Source organism: Mustela putorius, unplaced genomic scaffold, assembly GCF_011764305.1.
Source record: "Mustela putorius furo isolate JIRA1106 unplaced genomic scaffold, ASM1176430v1.1 tig00000407_pilon_pilon_pilon, whole genome shotgun sequence".
Taxonomy (NCBI): Eukaryota; Metazoa; Chordata; class Mammalia; order Carnivora; family Mustelidae; genus Mustela; species Mustela putorius.
This window is the reverse complement of record NW_025421373.1, coordinates 24211294-24231761: the sequence shown is the minus strand read 5'-3', so window position 1 is coordinate 24231761 and position 20468 is coordinate 24211294. Positions and strand designations below refer to the sequence as shown.

The following is a 20468-nucleotide window of genomic DNA, read 5'->3' as shown; positions in this document are numbered from 1 at the left end:
TGAGCAACAGAATTAGTAAAAAAGCAAAATAAGTTAGATACCCCTGGATTGCAACCCGAAGAATAAAATAAGCATGACTCACTCCATATCCGGATGAGGCAAGCCAGAGAGTCCACACACAGGCCATACTTGAGACACAGCCTAAGAAAGCCTGGAAATTAAGTAGTTGTCACACCTGTACCTTCCAGATTCTAAATCTTTCAAACTTTTCTGAATAAGGAAATAGCTAGCAAATAATGGTCTACAGTCCCCTACTACATACATAAGCTTTACAAAATAGTTTAGACAACTACTTGGGTTTCAGAGCCTCAATGCTTTTTATAAGAGAAAACACAAGATTACTAAGCTATGTAAGAGCACTCTTAGAACATAAAAGAACTATACAAATACACAATGATGCTGTTACACAGCCATTCAAATTAAAAGCCACAAGGATGACAACCATACAAAGTAGAAGTCTGTCCCATCTAGGAAGCCCCTTTCTCTGAACCATCTCTTAACATCTACTTTAATAATTATTAAATACCTGGGGCACCTGGGTGGCTCAGTCAGTTAAGCGGCTGACTCTGGGGTTTTGGCTCAGGTCCTGATTTCTGGGTGTGAGACACCAAGCCTGAGTGGTGCTCCACTCACTATGGAGTCTGCTTGTGACTCTCTTTCTCTCCCTCTGCCCCCCTCCTCCATCTCCATGCCCCCAGCACACTCACACTCTCTAAAATAAATAAATCTCTAAAAATAATTATTATAAAGTAACTGAAATACAGCAAGCTGAACAGCTAAACAATATTACAACATGACTAACTGCCAGAGGACAAAACAAGAAATCTATCTAAGTCATCTAAAGACATTTACTAAGGCCACAACCTGTGAAAAATTTTTAATTACTTTCTGTCTTATAAAGCCCACTCTTCATGAGCAGATTATTCCTAGCTCTTTACCACCTGGCTTGCAATTCAGCTTTCTCCACCAAGGCCAAATACAAGGTCCAAGAATACTTAAAAAAAGGAATAAGGTGACTTTTGAGATTTAAAAATATATAAACCTAACTAACCACCAGTGTTATCACCAACTACAAGTGAGATTACAATTGCTGAGTCTAAATTTAACTCCATGGTTGGAAGGACAGTGTTGCAACTAAAGGTTTTTCCCACTAGCTGTTGGGGTGGGGGTGGGGGTGGGGGGGCATTTTTTATCCCCACCTACTCCAACAACTCTGTCCCTTTCCAATGAACATATAATGCCTATCTGAAGAATTCTAAAATATTTAAAACAACAACCCAATTACAAAATATTGAAAAATCAAAGAAGTAATTTTACTAAAGTGGCAAAAAAAATGATTCATCAGGAATTCAGGTTTTATATTAAATTTCATCTTTTAGCATTGCTCCATTGATCCTTTGAACCATATGCAATTCACAAATGTATAAAAACTTAAACTGGGCGCCTGCGTGGCTCAGTGGGTTAAGCCTCTGCCTTCGGCCCAGGCCATGGTCTTAGGTCCTTGGATAGAGTGCATCCCCCCGCGACCCCCCATCCTCCCCATGGGGTTCTCTGCTGAGCAGGGAGCCTGCTTCCCCCTCTCTCCCTCTGCCTGCCTCTCTGCCTACTTTTGATCTGTTAAATAAATAAATTACTTAAAAAAAAAAAAAACACCTTAAACTAACCTCTACCCTTTACTTTCAAGGCAAAGTACTAAGATAACTAAAATCAAATTACAAGAAAAAGAACTACTGCGAAACAGGTCAGCAACAAACATTACCAAATCTTCTGATGCACCCTTAGCAGACTGTCAGCTGAGAACAGCAAACAATGTGAGTTAAATAAAGAACAAAGAACTGCCTACTTTTCTATCTGTTTGAAGTACAAAAACTTAGAAAGGATTTAATAACAAAAGTAACCTAACTTGGCTAGGCAGAAGGAAGGCAAACCAGTCTTACATTATTACAGTCTGCTTCATTTGTTCTTAAGAAATGTGTGCAAAGGAGATATGCCAGGCTACCAACTGTTAAGTACCACAGTTTTCATATTCCTACCCAAGTGATAACCATTCACCAGAGGGAAAGAATATGCTAAGAAATATCTGAAAAGGAATCAAAATTCTATTATTGCACAAGGAAATTTCATTCTGATGTATTTTACTTTCTGACATATTCTACTTCAAGCAGTAACACCATTAGTGGACACCAAGTTTACAGTTTAAACCTATGTCATTATGTTTTAAAAGTTGAAGCCTAAAATGCTAAGTCAATAAGGCAATCCATCTAAATAAGTGTAACTAGAATTGCTACATGAAGGCCACGTAAAACAATGTTATATTCTAAAGCAATCTGTTATTTATGGCAACACCAACTGAAGAACTTGGGCCATAGAAGATTCTGATCCCTTATCTATTGCTACTTTCTGTTAAGAAACATGGAAACTACTGGGTAAATGGAAACACTTACAGATATCAAGCTTCCTTGTAGTTTTTTTAACTTACTTGCAAGGATGGAAATTTTGTGTTCCCTCTGACTGCAAAAACTTCTTAAAAAACTAATCCTAAAGGCTCTAAAAAGAAAAAAAAAAAAAGGTTGAAAGCCATTCCAAGCCAAAATAATTCAGAAGAGCTAGTGCCAAAACTTATAGTTTTATCTCAAATAGAGACATTTGTGATATTAAGTAATGTCCTGGATCTGCAACGATTTTCTAAAGCCAAGGAATATACTGGCTTTTAAAAATCGCAAATATATGCTCATCTTTGAAGGTATCTTCCATACTCGTATATAGAGGAGCCCAACAGCAGACGCGAAATAACTGAACTGAATGTGAAGAGGCTTTCATCCACACAAGATCCCAACTGCCCCAAGGGAAAGACTTCCAACACACCTCAATCACCTGTAATTCACCTAGCATAAGCTCCAGAGCTTAAATTTATAACTGGGCACCATCCTTTCCGTCCCAACTTCACATCTCAACCCACACATGCCGGCGAGATCTGAAACTCATCGCTCTAACCCGCTTTTTCTCCAACTGCAAAACGAGGAAGTTAAACTATCTTCCCAAAGGTCTTTCTCAAGTCTGCCCCGTAAAGGAAAGACGGGAGAAAAGGTTTCAAGGTGTAAGAGCAGAGCCTAACTTGCGGCTGCCGGGAACTTCCCACCATCGCGCCGAGCATCAATCGGAGAAGGAACACCGTCCACGTTCATCTGCACTTATTCGTCTTTCTCTCTACTTTTTCCGGAAGCTCTGAGGGCGGCACATCCATCAGCTTTCCGTGCGCACACTCGTAGAAAGGAAGCCCAAAGCCCTTCGTGTCCTTTGTCACAATCCCACTTCCAAGCCGCGTCTCCCCGGAAGCCCACAAGTGGCTCAAGCACAAATGCCGCCGCACTCCGCGCTGCAGCTGGCCTCTTCGGGCTGATGCCGCTACCCCCGGGGACCCGTGCTCCGGGGGCCACCGCGCCCTGCGACGGCGCAGGGCGCCGGCCCAAGGACGGAAACAGGCTGGGGGCCTAGCAGACACACGACCTCGGTTCCACCCGACACCTGCCCCTTACCGTCGCCGTGCCTCTGACCACGTTTCCGCAACCACTGGACGTCCGCAACCACTGCAAAAAGCCAAGTCGCGGCACCTATCTCTCCGGACCGTTGTGGGGGCACGGGAGAGCCACGCAAGTTGCTCTGCAAGGCCCCTGGCACACAGCGTGGGCTCAGGACAAATAGCAATTATTACTTCCACTCATCCGTGCCTTGGCTGCTCCCCCTTTACTCCCTGTAAAACCGGGAGCAGCACCTCTGCTTCCCGAGCCCAAAACCTCCTGGGGATTTCGTGTCGCCCCCGCTGCTAAATAAAGCCTCCTCCCGGCCGGACCAAGCTGGAACCCGTCGCCGGGGCAGGAAAAGGATCTGCGGGCGCGCGGCGGGGAGGGAGACGGGCGGGAAAGGCCGGCGGGCGGGCCGCGCGGGGCCCCCGGATCCCGCGATCGCCCTGGGGCCCGGGCGGCGGCCGCGGCTCGCTCTCGCCCCGCGCGGCCGTTGGGTGTGGCACGCGCACGCGGGGGACGCGGACACGGCCACGCGCGCCGGCCGGCCGGTGGGAGCGCGGCGAGGAGGGGGCGGGGAAACTCCGCGCGCCCGTGCGCCCGCCTGCGGCCGTTGGGGGGGGGGGCGGTGCACGCCTAGCGCGGCGGCCACCGCCACGACCGCTGCGACTTCTCTCGCTCACACGCGTCCCAGCTCCTCTTCGTCCCTGGGCCGTCCCGCCCCGCCCACAACACGGCATACCTGCGCGGCTGAGCGGGAGAGGAACAAGCGTTGCTCCACAGCACGGCACAAGGAAAGATCCCCTCACGCAACTGCGTCCGCACACACGCGTGCTCCGTCGCCGGTCTATATAACCGCGACTCAGCCTAACTTGTTGCGGCCAGGTCGAGCAGGCTGGCGACCAATCCCGACTGCGTCCTCTGGGCTCTTCGAGCAGCAATTGGGTAGGGACTCAGGATGAAGGCGTGGCTCTTGATTGGCTTTGACTCATGCCTATGAGACTGTGAGGATCTCGTTTCCCTAGTAACGGATTGGCACTGAGAGCCACCAATTACTTAAAAGGACGGCGGAAAAGAGGGTGGGAAGTTCTTTGACCGATATTCATGGTAGCCAATAAGTGTGCGAGACGGCTCCCATTCGTTAAAATGTGTTCCCTTGGGCGGAGATCCGTTTTCCATACAGGAGCGGTTGCTCCACAAGGTGGGGCCCGTGTACTTTGGGGAAGTAAACCCCAAGCAACTAGGAGGTGGGCGCCAGGGAGGCCAAGGGAGCCCCCGGCCAATGGCAAAGCGAGAAGGATCTGATTGACGCGGGGGTTGGACTGCGCCAAGAAGACCGAGCCCCAGGGCCGCCGTGCCCTCTGGGGATGTTCAGAGGTTCCTCTGGCCCGGGCTTCCGTCCTTTTTCCTTTCTTTCCCTCACTTGTTGGGTCTAGGCCCTGAGGCCTTTCTCCCACCTTTTCTGCAGCTCGGTACCCGGGAAACCAAGTACGAAAGTTCCCGTTTGTTTGGTTTTTTTTTTCTTTCTGTAGCAACTTTTTTATTTCCACGCGGCCACCCAAGAGCACTTGCTGGCTCTCACCATTAGTCAGCACTCTTGTGGGACGACAGTTTCAGGAGCAAGCGAGAGGGGAGAGTAGCGCCCTGGTGTACCTGCGATCGCGTACAAAGGCGGCACGGGGAAGGTGCGGTTGAGTTTGAGAACGCGGAACTCGACCCTGCTGTTCGCGGCCGACGGCCGGCTGGTGGGAGCCCGCTGAGCTCTTTCCCGTCTGTTGCTGCCAAGGAACCGTAGCCTGTGAGGTCTCCGCTCCGGTTGGTCCTTCATGCAACATCCCGTGCGTCTCCACCATTGCCATGCAGTGTTCGAGTAGCTCGGGGTGTGGGGGCTGCTTTCGCGCCGCTGCGTCTTTAAAAGGTCAATTTGTCAAACTCCTACTCGGACGCCCCAGAGGTTTCCCGGAGCACTTCAGGGGTTGAGTGGCGCTCCAGCGCGGTCCTGTCCACGTCTCTCTGTTTTACTGGGCCCTCTGTTGGTCACCACGAGCGTTTTGGAAGGAAATGGTCGATTCTCATTCCAGGCATGTGATCTCCCGTTAAGTTTTGCAGAGAATTGGGGAGGAAGCACCTGGGGTGTCTGTCGGGGGAGAAGGGGCACCGGCAGCAGCCTTCTGGGATCCGGGCGCGTCCCCTCTCATTCCCGGCGCGGGGTCTGGCCCCAGATGAGACTCGCGGCCGCCCCCAGGAGCCTAGTGAGAGCGTCCTTCTGGCCCCCCAGGTCCCACTGCCCCATTGCCCAGCTCGTTCAGCATTTATGAAACTCCTATTAAGGGCTGGAATCAGAGATGATCTGGATGCCTTCTCTGCTCCCCGTCACCAGTTCAACAGACTGGGGCACTTTGCTGGGCCAGGAGCCCCGCAAAGAGGCGAACAGGCGTCCGGGGCTATGAAGGCACCGGATGGAACTCAGCCCAGAGGAGAGAGTCCGCTAAAGTTTTCTGGGAGTAAAAACAACCCCCCCCCACCACCACCACCACCCCAAGCCCCCGCAAGGACGGGGTCAGCTTTGCTAAGGAATTGGAATTTTATTCTGACGGCAGAGAACAGCCCCTGGAAGGCTTCTTAAAGGGTGGACTCGCAGATTTCCTTTTATAAGACAACTCTCCAAATTAAAATGCTAAGGAGAGCAGATTTTCAAAACTTTACAGATTGGTAATTTAACCCAGATGGCCTGTGATAAGAGTCAAGGCTTTTCTTAATCACATTTGGAGCGAATTTTAAGTGATAACAGTTTTCTGGTGAGGCTTTTTGGCAGTCACTATTAAAAATTGTGTGTATAGGGGTGCCTGGGTGGCTCAGTGGGTTAAGCCTCTGCCTTCCGCTCAGGTCATGATCTCAGGGTTCTGGGATCGAGCCCGCATCGGGCTCTCTGCTCGGTGGGGAGCCTGCCTCCCCCGCCCCCCACCGCCTGCCTCTCTGCCTACTTGTGTTCTCTGTCAAATAAATTTTAAAAAAAAAAAATTTTTTTTAATTGTGTGTATCATCCAAAACAATAATAGTACTTCTTGGTTTATAGCCACACTTCTTCACCTTTTTTTTTTTTTTAAAAACAAAGAAGCATATACCAGCGTGTGCAACTGCAGCATTGTCAGCTTTGTTAGAATACTAAAAAACTGGGGCACCTGGGTGGCTCAGATGGTTAAGCATCTGTCTTCTGCTTAGGTCCTGATCTCCACGTCCTGGGGTGCAGCCCCATATCCAGTCCTCAGCTTCTCCCTCTGCCTTTCCCCCTGCTTGTGCTCTGTCTCTCTCTCTCTCAAATGCATAAATAAAATCTTTAAAAAAAAATACTTAGAACCTGAAAATGTAATTGCTCATCAGTTGGCAAACCGACTAACCAGTCATGTGCAAGTAATATAGAATACATGCAACAGCTTAAAAAAGAATGAGGTAGAATATGCAGATATTGATGGGTCCTCGTTTGGGTCATTTGGATTGTTAATTGAAAAAAATCAAGTTCAACAAAATGCACAGTGAAATCCCATTTAGGATTAAAAAAGCAAAAAACAAAACCCCTGATTTCTGTATGTTAAAATCAGTATGTAAGTGCAAGGGAAGAATTCTAAATTTAAAACAATAGTTATTCCCCCTAGAAAATCCCCTAGGTTGGGAGTGAAGAGGATAATGTATCATTTGAAAGCTGTCCAATGAGACTGTGTTCATATGCACTGTGTTGCGTAATGGGAAATAAGAAGAAAGGAAGGAAGGAAGGGGAATTGGGATTACCAGAGGGAGAATGAGGACAAGAAACCCTCGTGTGGCCATTCTTCCATTCTTCCACGGGAGAGAGCAAGCACTGGTTCTAAGGCAGGGGAGTCAGGGGAGATTTTCCCCCAGGAGACTTATAGCTTCAGTCACAGCTGGGTAGAGGGACTACCAGCATCTAGTGGGCAGAGACCCGGGCAGAGACCCAGAGACTCACAGGAGAGACACCCTCCATCCTCCCCACACCACACCCCTGCCATGACAAAGGTTTTCCGGCCAAAAGCTTAACAGTGCCAAAGCTGAGACACCCTGATCTGCTTCCTGAGTCACAGAGGAGAGAGTCCCTAGCCTCCTGCTGGTCTTCCTCTCCACTGGCAAGCAAAGTCTGCATACTCCTCCTGTATACTACTTTACCCCCTTCTCCTTCTGCCAGTTCTTCCCAAAGCTATGAGAATCAGAGTGGGAAGAAACCATGGCCAAGATCCCAGAAAACACACTTTAGTTGGCGGGGAGGGGGTTGGTGGCGGGGAATATTAGTTAAGGAATGATCCTAAGACTATCAACTTGATCAGTGTTTCCCAAACGCAGCTAATCATTTATGCAGGTTGCTTAAAAATATGTGCCTGTATGTGTCTTTAACCATTAAACTCTCACCTGTGAACAAAGATCTAGTATAATATTCATGACAACACGGCTTGTCCTAGAAAGATAGGAAATGAAACAGGTATGGAGCTGTATGGAACTGCTCTCACAGTGGACTGTCAAGCAACCGTAGAGAAAATGAGGTGGATCTATGCGTAGCTACAGAGCGATCTGCAAAGTGCAAAATCATGGAAAGAGTAAAAAGGGGTGAGTGATGCCATGGGGCAATTATTTCTATTTCTATCACTGCGTTGCCGTAGTTGTCTCTGCACATTCCTGGATGGTTTTGCTGTGTAGGCACAGGTTATGTCTGGAAGGAGTCACAAGAAACTGTTAATGATTGCTAATGGGGAGGTGAACTTGGCCAGGGTAGAGCAGCTTTGTTTTCATTCATCCAAAGTACACTTTGGTACTGATAATTTCTTTAACACGTGCATGTACTGTTTTTCAAAAGAAATTCAATGTTAAGTGTATATGTGAAGTGTAGGAACTACAAATGTGGAAACTTTGATCTTTAAAAAACAAACAGGATAGGGATTAAGAGTATACTTACCTTGATGAGCACCAAGTAATATATAGATTTGTTGAATCACTATATTGTACACCCAAAGCTTATATAACACCGTTTGTTAATGACATGGGAATTCAAGTAAAATAGGGGTCCCTGGCTGGCTCAGTTGGTGGAGCATGTGACTGTAGATCTCAGGGTTGTGAGTTAGAGCCCCACTCTGGGTGTAGAGATTACTTAAAAATAAAATATTTAATAAAAATAAATTTCAAAAAGAATTTCCTTTAGGTATATGAAGGATTTTGGAAATGAAGCATCAAAGTTTTAATCAGCCTGCCTACCAGACTACTAACATCTTTTCCTTTTGCTCCTTACCATACAAAAATCTAAAGAGACCCTTTACTGGCTTAGAAACACATGCCTAATTGGAGTCCTTCATTTTTGACATTGACTGTCTGCAAGCATATCACCTTCCTGAAACACTATGGAATGCTGGCTATGAGCTAGACAACCTGAATGTTCTCTATAAAGACAATCTCATTTAATGTTGACCACAGCCATAGTTCTCATTTCTCAGAAACAGGCTCAGAGAGGGTAAGCAGCTAGCCCCAAAGTCACACAGCTGGGGCTGGAAACTAGGACTCTCTGACTTCAAGCCCATGTTCATTTACCTACTTGTCAATATTACCCAGGGAAGAAGAATATAGCCCCGAGTAAGAAAAGGGGTTTGGCCTCCTCAGAAATCCCTGAAAGGCTGGAATAGTCCTTCATGTCCTCAAACATGCCATCAGGTAATGCTACAGAGATAGTTTTCCAGGTGATCTGAGAATTCTGGGATCCATGGCAAATCCTAGTAAGCAGGATTAAAAATTTTTTAAAATATATATTATAATAGTACCCATATATAACATAAAATCCCAGAGGATGTAGTTTATTGAAAAGAACATCTTAAGAATTATGACCCATATATAACATAGGTCAAAGTCCCGAGAGGATGTCGGCGGAGAGCCTGTTCTCTCTTGAAAAGAACTTGTGATTTCTCTCTGTCAAATCTAAAATCTTTAAAAAAAAAAACAGTATGTAAAAAAAAAAAAAAAAAGAATTATGACAGTATGTAATGTGTGCTTAAAAAAATACCAAAAACTTGGGGTGCCTGGGTGGCTCAGTGGGTTAAAGCCTCTGCCTTTGGCTCAGGTCATGAGCCCAGGGTCCTTGAATCAAGCCCCACATCAGGCTCTCTGCTCAGCGGGGAGGCTGCTTCCCTTCCTCTCTCTCTGCCTGCCTCTCTGCCTACTTGTAATCTCTGCCTGTAAAATAAATAAAATCAAAAAAAAAAAAAAAAAAAAAAAAAAAACAATATATGCATATGTGTTTATCAGGGTTTGTGAAACCACAGACCAAGGTGTCGAAAGAATGTACAGCAGTTGGGGCACTGGGGTGGCTCAGTCGGTTGAGCATCTGCCCTCTCTATTCAGGTCATGATCCCAGGGTCCTGGGATTGAGCCCCAGGTCAAGCTCCCTGCTCAGCAGGGAACTTGCTTCTCCCTCTCCCTCTGCCTCTCTTCCTGGCTTGTGCACTCTCTCTCTCTCTCTCTTAAATAAATAGAATCCTAAATAATAAAAATTTTTTTTTAAAAATGTACAGTAATCTGACAGTCCTTCTCTTTGGAAGACTTGGATAATGAGGGTTTGAAGGAAACTTTCACTTTATCTGAATTGTTTAAAATTTATTAAGAAACTTTCCATGTAGGGGTGCCTGGGTGGCTCAGTTGGTTAAGCATCTCCCTTCAGCTCAGGTCATGATCTCAGGGCCCTGGGATTGAGCCCCACATCGGGCTCCCTGCTCAGCAGGGAGCCTACTTCTCCCTCTGCCTCTGCATTTGCTCGTGCCCCCCCTCAAACAAATACATAAATAAATAAAATCTTGGAAAAAAACCTTTCCATGTATTATAAAATTTAAAAAGTAATGAGGCAGGGCACCTGGGTGGCTCAGTGGGTTAAAGCCTCTGCTTTCGGCTCTGGTCATGATCCCAGGGCCCTGGGATCAAGCCCCACATTGGGTTCTCTGCTCAGCGGGGAGCCTGCTTCCCCCTCTCTCTCTGCCTGCCTCTCTGCCTACTTGTGATCTCTGTCAAATAAATAAATAAAATCTTTAAAAAAAAAAAAAAATGAGGGTGGTGCAACAGGGTGACTCAGTTGGTTAAGCATCAGACTCTTGATCTCAACTCAGGTCATGATCTTAGGATTCTGAGACTGACCCTGTATTGGGCTCCTCGCTCAATGCAGAGTCTACTTGAGATTCTCTCTCTCTCCCTCTCCCTCTGCTCCTCCCCCTGCTTTTTCTCTCTCACTCTCAAATAAAATATCAAAAGAAAAGTAACTTGGCACAACCCTAAGAGTGGCTTCTGTGTACTTATTATATACCAGGTACTGAACTCAACATTTTATGAACATTGTCTTATTTCTCACAATAATGCTAATAATTGAGATAGGTCTAATTATTGTCTTTCTCTTCCAGGGAAAGAAACTGAGGTTCAGAGAGGTTTATTGCCCAGAACAGCCAGGAACTGAACACAGGTTTGTCTAACATCTCTCATTAAATAGAAAGAGCTTTAAGTCCCTGATACTTAAGAAGTCTGACAGAGAATAAAGGAGTCAGGGGACAGCATGACACATGTCCTCTGATCTTTGGGTGCGGTGCTCAGAGCACCCTAAGGTGCTAGCAAGATTTCATGCCTTATCTGAAGAGGCTTGGGTGGTCGTTTGTTTGTATATACATATATTTTTTTAATTGAAGTATAATTGACAATTGGCAATGTCCTATCGATTTCAGGCACACCACATAGGGCTTCAACAATTCTATACATTACTCAATGCTCACCGTGATAAATGTCACCATTTGTCACCATACAATATTACAATATTATTGACTGAATTCCCTCTGCTGTTCTTTTCATTTTTATGACTTATTGTATTGTTTTCTAACAGCTTGTTTCCACTCCTTCCAGGTGCCTGGCAAGATTATTCTGTCCCGCCCCCTTAGAGACAGACATGACCACATGCCCTACTTTGGCCAACACAACGTGAGCAGAAGTGACACATATCTTTTCCAGGAAGAAAGGTCTTTGGAGCCAGTGATTATTTGCTGAGGTCTTCCCTCCCCACACTAGCCCCCATATTCAATATCATTCCGTTCAGAGAATCTCCCTCAACCTGGGTCCCTGAGGAAAAATCATTTGCACAGAAACAATCCTCCAAACTGCCCAACCTGCAATGGTCATATGACATAAACAAGGTGGAGAAATATGTTGTTTTAAGCCTTTGAGGTTTTGTGATGGTTTGTTGCAATAGCCTTAACTGGCCTTTCTTGCCAGTTACAGATAAATTTCCAGATCTACCAGTGTTTCAGCAGATACTCAAAATCTGGGTTACTCACTGTTCTTTCTTAACATTTTATTAATGGTATAAAAGTGTTTGGTCCTCACTTCTTTTTTTTTTTTTTTTAATTTATTGATTTATTGGGTGCCTGTGTGGCTCAGTGCCTTAAAGCCTCTGCCTTCGGCCCAGGTCGTGATCCCAGGGTTCTGGGATCAAGCCCCGCATCGGGCTTTCTGCTCAGCGGGGAGCCTGCTTCCCCCTCTCTCTCTGCCTGCCTCTCTGCCTACTTGTGATCTCTGTCTGTCAAATAAAAAATCTTAAAAAAAAAGATTTATTGATTTATTTATCTGTGAGAGATAGAGCATGCACACGTGTGGAGGGAGGGGCAGAGGGAGAGAATCTCAAGCAGACTCCATGCCCAGCATGGAGCCTGATACGGGGCTCAGTCTCATCACCCTGAGATCATGACCTGAGCCAAAACCAACAATAGCCGTTCAACCTACTGAGCCACCCCAATGCCCTTTGGCTCTCAATTTTAAATATTTTATAATGAAAATATTCTTTCTAAGAGGACTATAGTTGGACACTTGGGTAGCTAAGTTAAGTGTCTGCCTTCAGCTCAGGTCATGACCCCAAGGTCCTGGGATAGAGCCCAGCATAGGGCTTCCTGCTCAGCAGAGAACCTGCTTCTTCCCCTCCCCTCTGTTGCTCCCCCTGCTTGTGCACACTCTGTCCAATCAATAAACAAAATCTTTAAAAAATAATAAACAAGAGGACTACAGTTGAATTTATTTTTTTAAACTTTATTTGTAATTTTTCATAAAAATGCTTTTCTTAAAAAAAATGCTTTTCTTGGTCTTATAGGCACAACTACATTTACATGTCAGTCTACAAATAGATTTTAAATTGTAGTAAAATACACAGAACATACAATTTACCATTTTAACCACTTTTAAGTGTACGTTCCCTGGCTTTAAAAGTACATTCACGTTGTTGTGCGACCAAACCCCATGTTTATAAATGTTGTCAACTAATCGAAATATATCTTGAGCACTTGAGCACTTGAGGAATCCTTCAGGTCAGCATCACACAGTCTGCAACGATGCCTCATGCCAGGCTGCCTGTGCCAAGCCTGCACCCCACATCCCCTGTGCTTTGAAGCCCACCCTCTTTCCTTACATGTACTTCTCCAAGGGCCCTTTCAGCTCAGAACCTTTGATCCCAAGCTGAGGGTTTGTTGGTGGAGAAAGCAGTGAGGCAGCTAGCGGGCGCCTGTGTTATAACACGACAAACAGACCCTTGCAGCTTGACTCCAGCATCTGCAAAAGGGCCACTCCAGTAGGTGAGGTCCAGGGAGAAGGCACCACCCCGTCGTCTGTGAGCCTGTCATCTACACATGATTCCTGTCCTCACAATAACACTGCCTGCCAGAAAGGGCACATTTCCCAGCCCTGTGGTTTAGTGATAAACTGACTTATCCAAGTTTACAAGGCCACTAGGAGACTGCTGGGTGGTCTGGAGCTCGGAATTCCTGAATCCTGCACCTTAAAAATATTTTTTTCTGTGATTCCTAATACATATTTAATATAGAAAATATGGCAAAGAGAAGTAGAAAAACAAATGAAAACCACCTAGAATATATATTGGAATGGGTCGGGGTAGTACACATAGATCTGAAGATATGAAAACATAGTTCATCGTCTTTGAGAGGCAATTGACTCTATCAAAATTGAAAATGAATAGCCATTCCACAGAAGGAATTCATTCTATGTAAACTTATAAGCAAAGATCTATATATATGGACTGCCATTACATCATCATTATTAGCATGAAAAGATAGGAAGCCACCTATATGTCTATCAATGGGGGACTGTATCAGGTATATGTCAGGGGCAAGTACCAGGAAGTCTGAGTAGCTGTCGCTGAAATGAACATGGACTTACATTTCTCACCTAACAAGTCTGCAGCTGGCAAGGGCTGGTGAGCACACCGACCAGCATCTCTGTGATTCTCTTGGCATTTCCCTCACGGTTATACTCTAGATATCATGTCAGTATTCTCAGCAAGAAGGGGAAAGGAGTGGTATCTGTTCCCCTGGTGAAGAAAGCAAGAACTTTCCAGAAACCTTGTAGCAGATTTCTATCTGACTCCCTGGCCAGAGCCACATCACATGGCTGAAGGGAAGGTGGGAAAGCAAGTACTGAGGGTACTTAGGGATCTGGCCTTTACAGTAGCAAAAGTAAAAAGGCTGGGACTGAGTGTTGGATTAGCCAACCAATGGTATCTGCCACAGGGCCTGGTGAAATAAACTATGGTACAACTGAAAAATGCAGAATTATGTACCTGAGAAGAATGAAGGGGATATATATAAGTAAAAAAGAAGCTCCACAATATTTTATAAAGCGAGGAAAGCAAGGTGCAAAATTCCGTATAGATGCCTTTAGTTTGAAAAGGGGTGGTCAGGGTGGAAGGGAGACTGGCTTTTCCCTCTACATCCTTTTGTGCTATTAGACATTTTTTTTTTAAAGTATGTACATAGGGAGCCTGTCAGCCTGCATCCGTTCCAGATAACCTCTGTAACACTTGCTGTAGTTCCTTTCAGGCTTATTTGTATGTAAAGAACAGGAATTTATACAGACATTTGCATACAGGAACTAACGCTGCACATTTTCCTCTCTCCATTTGTCATATCTAATGAGTTTCCATAACGCTGCCTGTCTCTGCTTCGCCTCCCCTCCTCCCCCATTCTCTCTTCCTCTGCCTTTCCTTTAATGCCTCCTACCCCTTTTGCCCCTGCAGCGATCTTGCTTTTCTAATCCCAGTACACACTTGCGCCCAGTGCTACCTGAAGTTTGAACCTTGCCTTCACTTCACCTAAGGAAATGCCTGGCAGGTGGGAAAGAGGTGTGAAGGGGTAAGGGGTGAGCATTTTGCCTGTAGGGGAGGAGTCCGTGGCAGGGAAGCCAGGAGTGATTCCAGCAATTAGAAGAGTTCTAATATTTTTTGATGCCTATCCTGTGCCAAGCAATGTGCTAGGGAGTTTGCCTACAGTATCATATATATTCTTCCCAATAATACCACAAAGTAGGTTTCTTTGAGGAACCCCTATAACAGTCACGCTGTATGCGTACTGTCCTGGCGTCTCCTCCCACTCTCAGGAGGTTTGGATAAAAAAATCATATAGTCACCTTAACTATCCTTGTTCTCTAAGTGAGGATATTAAGGCTTAGAGAGGTAATTGGCACATGAGAGGGCTAAAATTCAACTCTGCTCTATATGGTTCTATATGTTGTATATGGATTGAACTGTTGAGGCCTTAACCTCCAATGTAACTGTGTTTGGAGATGGGCCTTTAGAGAGTTAACAAAGGTTAAATGGGGTCTTAAGAGTGGGGCCCTAATCCAATAGGGCTGGTGCCCTTGTAAAAGGAGGAAGAGATGCCAGAGTTAACTCTCTCTGCTATGTGGACACAATAAGGATGCAGCCGTCTGCAAGCCAGGAAGAGGAACCTCACCAAGAACCGAATAGCCAGCACTTTGACCTGGACTTCCTGGCCTCCAGAACTGTGAGAGCTGTGAGAAATGTGGTTTATTTCTCCCAGTCTGTGATATTTTGTTATAGTAGTCAGAGCAGACTAACACAGGCTCTCACGCCCATCCTCCTTCCGTCCCCCATGCTGGACGTGGGCCTCTTCATTCAGGGCCAGTGTGAGTCAGTGACTCGTCCTGGCCTAGATTTATCCCTTGCATTTTGTGTTCCTTGAGCCTAGGCCAAGGGTGGATCCATCAGCCTTTTCCCTAAACTGAGGTAGCCAGCTTGTGGTCACTCTCTGTATCAGTGTGAATCTAATCAGGAGAGGGAAACCACACCATAACTTGAACTAGGAGAGTTTAAAGGTTATAATGAGTTTGTGATAATGAGGCAACAGCTAGTAGTAACAAGAGAGCTCTAAAAACTATAGAAACAGTAGAGATACAGGAGGAGCCATTGCTGGTAGGGCCAAGATAGTCCATAGAGCATCCAAGGAAGACTTTCCCAACCCCCACTCTAGGCTGAGCTCCAGGCCTTGTGGCCCACTGAATGGCAGAGAAGTGGCTGTGATGCCATGCTTGTGGAACTTGCTAGAAATCCACCCTCTGGGCTGGAAAATTTCCCTCTAGGGTGCTGGAAAAAGCTATTCACAGAGGCACTTCACTGAAGTCAGGTCTGCTATGAAAGTACACGAGGGAGGGCAGACGCTGGAGGAAGCTGCTGGCTGGTAGGTGCTGCCAGTCCCTGGGAACAGCAGGAGCCTGGTGCCGAGGAAGCCATCCTCAGAAGATGGGCATGGGGCAACGGACCACATGGCAAGGGCCTGGAGAGTGAGCACACTAGAACAAGGAAGTAAATCCTTTCCCCCTCCAGTGTGTCTCCAGGACCTCTACTGACAAGCACGGTTCAACATCCTGCCAGTGGGCAAAGGAAAAAGAAAATATTGAAAGGGTCCAGATTGGGGCACCTGGGTGGCTCAGTTGGTTAAGCTTTGGCCTTTGGCCCAGGTCATGATTTCAGGGTCCTGGGATCGAGCCCCACCATCAGGCTCCTTACTCAACAGAGTCTGCTTCTCTCTTTCTCTGCAGCTCCCCCTGCTTGTCCACGCTCTCTGCCAAATAAAAACCTTTTTTAAAAAATTAAAAAGGGTCTAGATCCATTTTCATAGAGCAAACGTAAAGGGTGAATTGGAAGTGAAACAATGAATAATGAGCACACTTTCTCAAAAAGCTTTCATGTATCAAAACGACAGTTTTCCTCAACCAGTGGTTCCCCAAACCAAGCAGAGGAGGGGTACTAAAAGTATACCTTGAGAGTAAGGGGCAGTGAAGCAAGGGCAAAGCCTAGAAAGCTGGGTTATTAATAAGCTGTCCAAGCAGTTCTGTTGATTCGAGCTCTCTGAAACTACTGACTCTGACAGGCAGGTTCCTTGGACTTCGCAAGGAGGGCGCACCGCCCCGATGCTCCCGTGTAAGGAGATGGGGCCTGACTGCAGGCCTGTTTCTCTGTTAGTGTCTGAGAGCACCTCTGCCTTCATGGTCTTCCCCCATGGCTGTGGATCTCATAGCCTTGTCTCTTCATTTCTCCACCTCACTTTGCGCCTGCCTCTCAAGCCCACTCTGTCTCCCCACTTGTGCACTTGCTGTTCCCTCTGCCTCCGTCCTTCCCAACTAGCTCCTCTTCCTTCTTCCGAGGAACGTGTACTCTCCACCCTTGACTCTCATTACCTCCGCCCGGAGCCGCCTCCTCCGCAACCCTGTCTCCCGCCCCCAACACACCCCAGTCTGAGTTAGAGATCCTTTCTCCGCTCCCAGGATACAGCCCTTCTAACACTGCCTTTTCACCGCCTGCTTCCTCGCCTCCCGACTGGGCGACGTCTTTTTCACGAGGGCACCTTGGGTACCCAGCCCCGCGCGGGCTCCGGGTGGGGACTCATTGACCAGAGTAAATGTGATTGGTCCCTTTAGGGAGGGGCGGAGTCTGCCGTCTTCCCTGCGGGGCTCCTGGTATTCCCAGCCGGTAAGACACACCTGACACGGAGCACGTGGTCTAAAAATGACCAGTTGGTGTTGGGGGCCGGCCGACCCGGCGGTGCGCGAGCCCGGGAATCTCCGGCCCCGCCCGCCACGGCGGCCAACGGCTGCCCAGCCGCTCCCCGCGCGCGGGGCCAGGGGCAGGGCCTAACTGCCGGCCGGCCGGTGGGGGCGGGGCCTGGCGGGAGGGGCGGGTCCTCCGGGAGCCCAGCCCCGGAAGCATGGCAGCGCCAGCCCTCGGAGCCGGCAGCAGTGACGCTCCCGCACCCGCCGCCGCCGCCGCCGCCGCCGCCGCTTCCACAGCCATGCCGGTGAGTGCCTCCTCGCTCCCGCCCCGCGCAGACCCGGGCCGCCGCCGATCGGCCACACGTCGCTCTTCTAGGGCTCGGGCGGAGCCGGGGCTTTTGCCTGCCTCTCTTCTCACTCTCTCCCCATCTACTGCCCGCTTCTGCGACCCTCCAGAAAATCCGAAAAAGGTTTTTAATGTAGGAGTCAGGCCTCAGGACATTGGAACTGCAAGGCCTCCAGGGGTGACAGACCCAATTCTTCCCTGCATAGACAGGGACACTGAGACCCAGGGAAGGGCAGAGTCGCCGAGATCACCCAGTGAGCGGGTGGCGAGCTGGACCTGGGACGTCTAGACCCCGCGCCTTCCCAGTTTGCCCCTGTCTTCGGTAATGGCTTGAAAGGGGGAATGGGGGAGGGGCGGGTGGCTGTTGCCTCCTGGACGTGGCAGGTTTACAGAGGTCCAGGTTTTCAGAGGTACGTGGTTTTCCTTCCTTCCCTCTGCCCACTCTGGCCCATTGCGACGCTGAACTTTTCACCGATCACTTTGAACCTGAACCCATGAACCTAGGAGACGCTAAGGGACTTGCTCAAAAGTTGCCAGTTGCTCAAAGAGAGTTCGGGGAGGAATGAGCAGGTCTTAGGTGCCTTTGCCACTCACTCAGTCTTAATGCACAAACGTGGTTGCTCAGGGTCTCGTTTTGTAGGTAAGAAACTAAGGACTTCGGCAGGTAAAAAGAGAAGTGCAGTAACTTACTGGAGGTCTCCTTTAGGCGTTGGGTGGAGTCAGAATTAAGCCCCTTATCTTCAGGCTCCCATCTCTTCAGGCCTGACCACTTGGGAAATAAATGCCAGACAAAAGTAGTTCTACCGGATTGAGAGTAAGCTGTGTTGCCAAGTACATCCTGTAGATCTTGGTTGGGGTCATGTGGTGTTAAGCAGTTTCCCCCAGGTGCCTAGTTTATGGCTCTGCTTCACATGGATACCCAGAGGTGTCCCTCAGATGCCCTGTGTCTTAGCAGCCTAGCTTTCTGGAGCTGGCAGGTAACCCAGAGGCCCCCTGGGCCGAGTCACAAACATCTCAGGTGTCATTTCTCTTGGGCCTTGCCAGGTGCCTTGAGACAGATCCTCAGACAGCACAAAGTATGGACAAAGAAGCTGACATTATCAGCCCTCCTACTTGAGCAAGCTGCCTGTGGCAATGTTAGGAGGACAGCATTAATCGACCTGTGACTGGGATAGTTGAGGTCACAAGCATTTCGGAGAGGGTGGCAGTGAGGGAAAGGCCAGCTTCAGGATCACTCTGTTGTGTGTTCACTTCTGGAGATTTGGACAAGTGACCCTCCAGAGCAGATGGTCAGAATGAAGAGGGCACTTGGCACCGTATCACAAGATGAGCAACTGCAGAAAGGAGGCTATTAGTCAAGGGGCTGTGGTCAAAACTGGTCAGAGTGTCACCGGAGAGTTACTCAGACAAAAATTTGGAATCTCGGAAGCCTCTTTGAAAAGCCCTGTGCCCTTGCTTCTCACCCGGGTGACCTTGGGCAAGCCGCTTTACTTCTCTGTGCCTTTGTTTCCTCATCTGTAAAATGGGGGGAGGGGGTAAAATCTAACCTCAAAGGACTCTTAGTATTACCTGGAAAAACGCCAGTAAAATACGTAGCATAGCCACTGACCTAGCTCGTCCCCAAGAAACGGTAGCTCTGATGTCGACCTAGGACAAGTGGGGTGGAACTAGAGGCGGGCAGGTGCTAACCCCATTTTAACAAGGACCGCATTTTTAACAAGTGGTTAAAAGTTTAGGCTCTGAAGACATTTTCAGTCTCGGCTTGGTTCCCTCCCTACCTGTGTCACCCCCAAGGGAGTAACTTAACCTCTGAATCTCAGCTCCCTTGTCAGTCAAGAAAGGATAATAATGGCCATCTCTTGGGAACTTTGTGATGATTAAACAAAGTAATGTTTGCAGAGTGTTTAGAACAATGCCTGGTACTGCAGTCCGCATTCAAATATTCAAATATTCAAATATTCAAACTCCTAATCGACTTTGTATTCAAAGACTCAATTTCCTGGATATTTGAGAAAGACTTCCTTCTCTGGGAGGGAGCCGGACAAGGTGATCCCACTGCATTTCTGTCCTTCCAGTTCTGAGATTCTGTTAAAGAATTGCACAGTTCACTGAACTTTTTCATTGCTTTAAAGAACCTTACAGGTGACAGGCCTGACTGAGGGGCTGAGGCGATCGGGGGCTGGCTTGGGATCCTCTGTAAAGAATGGATTACTCTGTCCTTAAGTAGATTTTCGCCACCCCCAAACTGACTCGAGCAACCCCGAGTCGAGGGGAAGAGCACTAAATTGGAACATTTGCCCCCCAGAAGCCGCCTCCTGGCTTCTGACCTCTACTGTGGAGGATGAAAGGAGACCTGCGCTCTTTAGGCCGCAGCAGAAGGCTTCACAGATGTGTCGGGATAGGTTCTCGGGCGCCTGTCCCCGTGCCTGTTCACGAGGTGTCCCGTTGCCCGAGCTCCTGCTGAGAGGGTCACAGGGTGGCCCCTGGCAGTGCTGTCAGTTGCTCCACCGCTCGCAAAATGTCCCTGGAGCCAGGAAGGCCTGGGTTCACATCCCTGCCTCGGCACAGACTCACCCGTGACTGTGGGGAGCTCTGTAAACCCCTGGGAACTTTCCTCTGGAGTAAAACAGGGTCTCTAGCTCCCTTTCCAAGCCGAGGGAGAACTGAGATTCTGTGTACAGAGCATTTGGCACACAGCAGTACTCAATATTTAGGTCTCATGTAGGTCTTGCAAGCCT

General features: G+C 47.7%; 2 protein-coding genes and 1 long non-coding RNA gene across 9 annotated transcripts in view; 2 read left to right on the top strand and 1 right to left on the bottom strand.

Annotated features, from left to right (window-relative positions):
* The window catches only part of G3BP1 (G3BP stress granule assembly factor 1), a 38034-nt gene extending 33617 nt beyond the window's left edge, over positions 1-4417 (bottom strand). Inside the window, exons 1-2 of one of the 3 annotated variants that reach the window (XM_004737776.3) lie at positions 4264-4393; positions 2480-2547 (exon numbers count right to left, since the gene is read on the bottom strand). The gene's annotated coding sequence lies outside the window, so the exon portion shown is untranslated. Of the gene's footprint in view, positions 1-2479; positions 2548-3536; positions 4000-4263 lie in introns of those variants that run through there. The other 2 variants (XM_004737775.3, XM_013048934.2) reach the window with 2 other exon arrangements.
* A 68-nt stretch (positions 4418-4485) lies between these two features.
* LOC101693326 lies at positions 4486-11967 on the top strand. Of its 2 annotated transcripts, XR_006606626.1 has the most exons (4): positions 4486-8135; positions 9129-9227; positions 10955-11013; positions 11445-11967. It is a non-coding gene; the product is annotated as an uncharacterized LOC101693326 (long non-coding RNA). The 2 variants fall into 2 exon arrangements; XR_006606625.1 differs by lacking the exon at positions 9129-9227 and having other exon boundaries at positions 4490-8135.
* A 5588-nt stretch (positions 11968-17555) lies between these two features.
* ATOX1 (antioxidant 1 copper chaperone) overlaps positions 17556-20468 on the top strand; it is a 28583-nt gene continuing 25670 nt past the window's right edge. For 2 of the 4 annotated variants that reach the window (XM_013049103.2, XM_013049074.2), the window contains exon 1: positions 17556-17689. In XM_013049103.2, the coding sequence (XP_012904557.1) occupies positions 17600-17689 (90 nt within the window). In that variant the 5' untranslated portion in view covers positions 17556-17599. The remainder of the gene's footprint in view (positions 17690-20468) is intronic. The other 2 variants (XM_004737777.3, XM_004737779.3) reach the window with 2 other exon arrangements.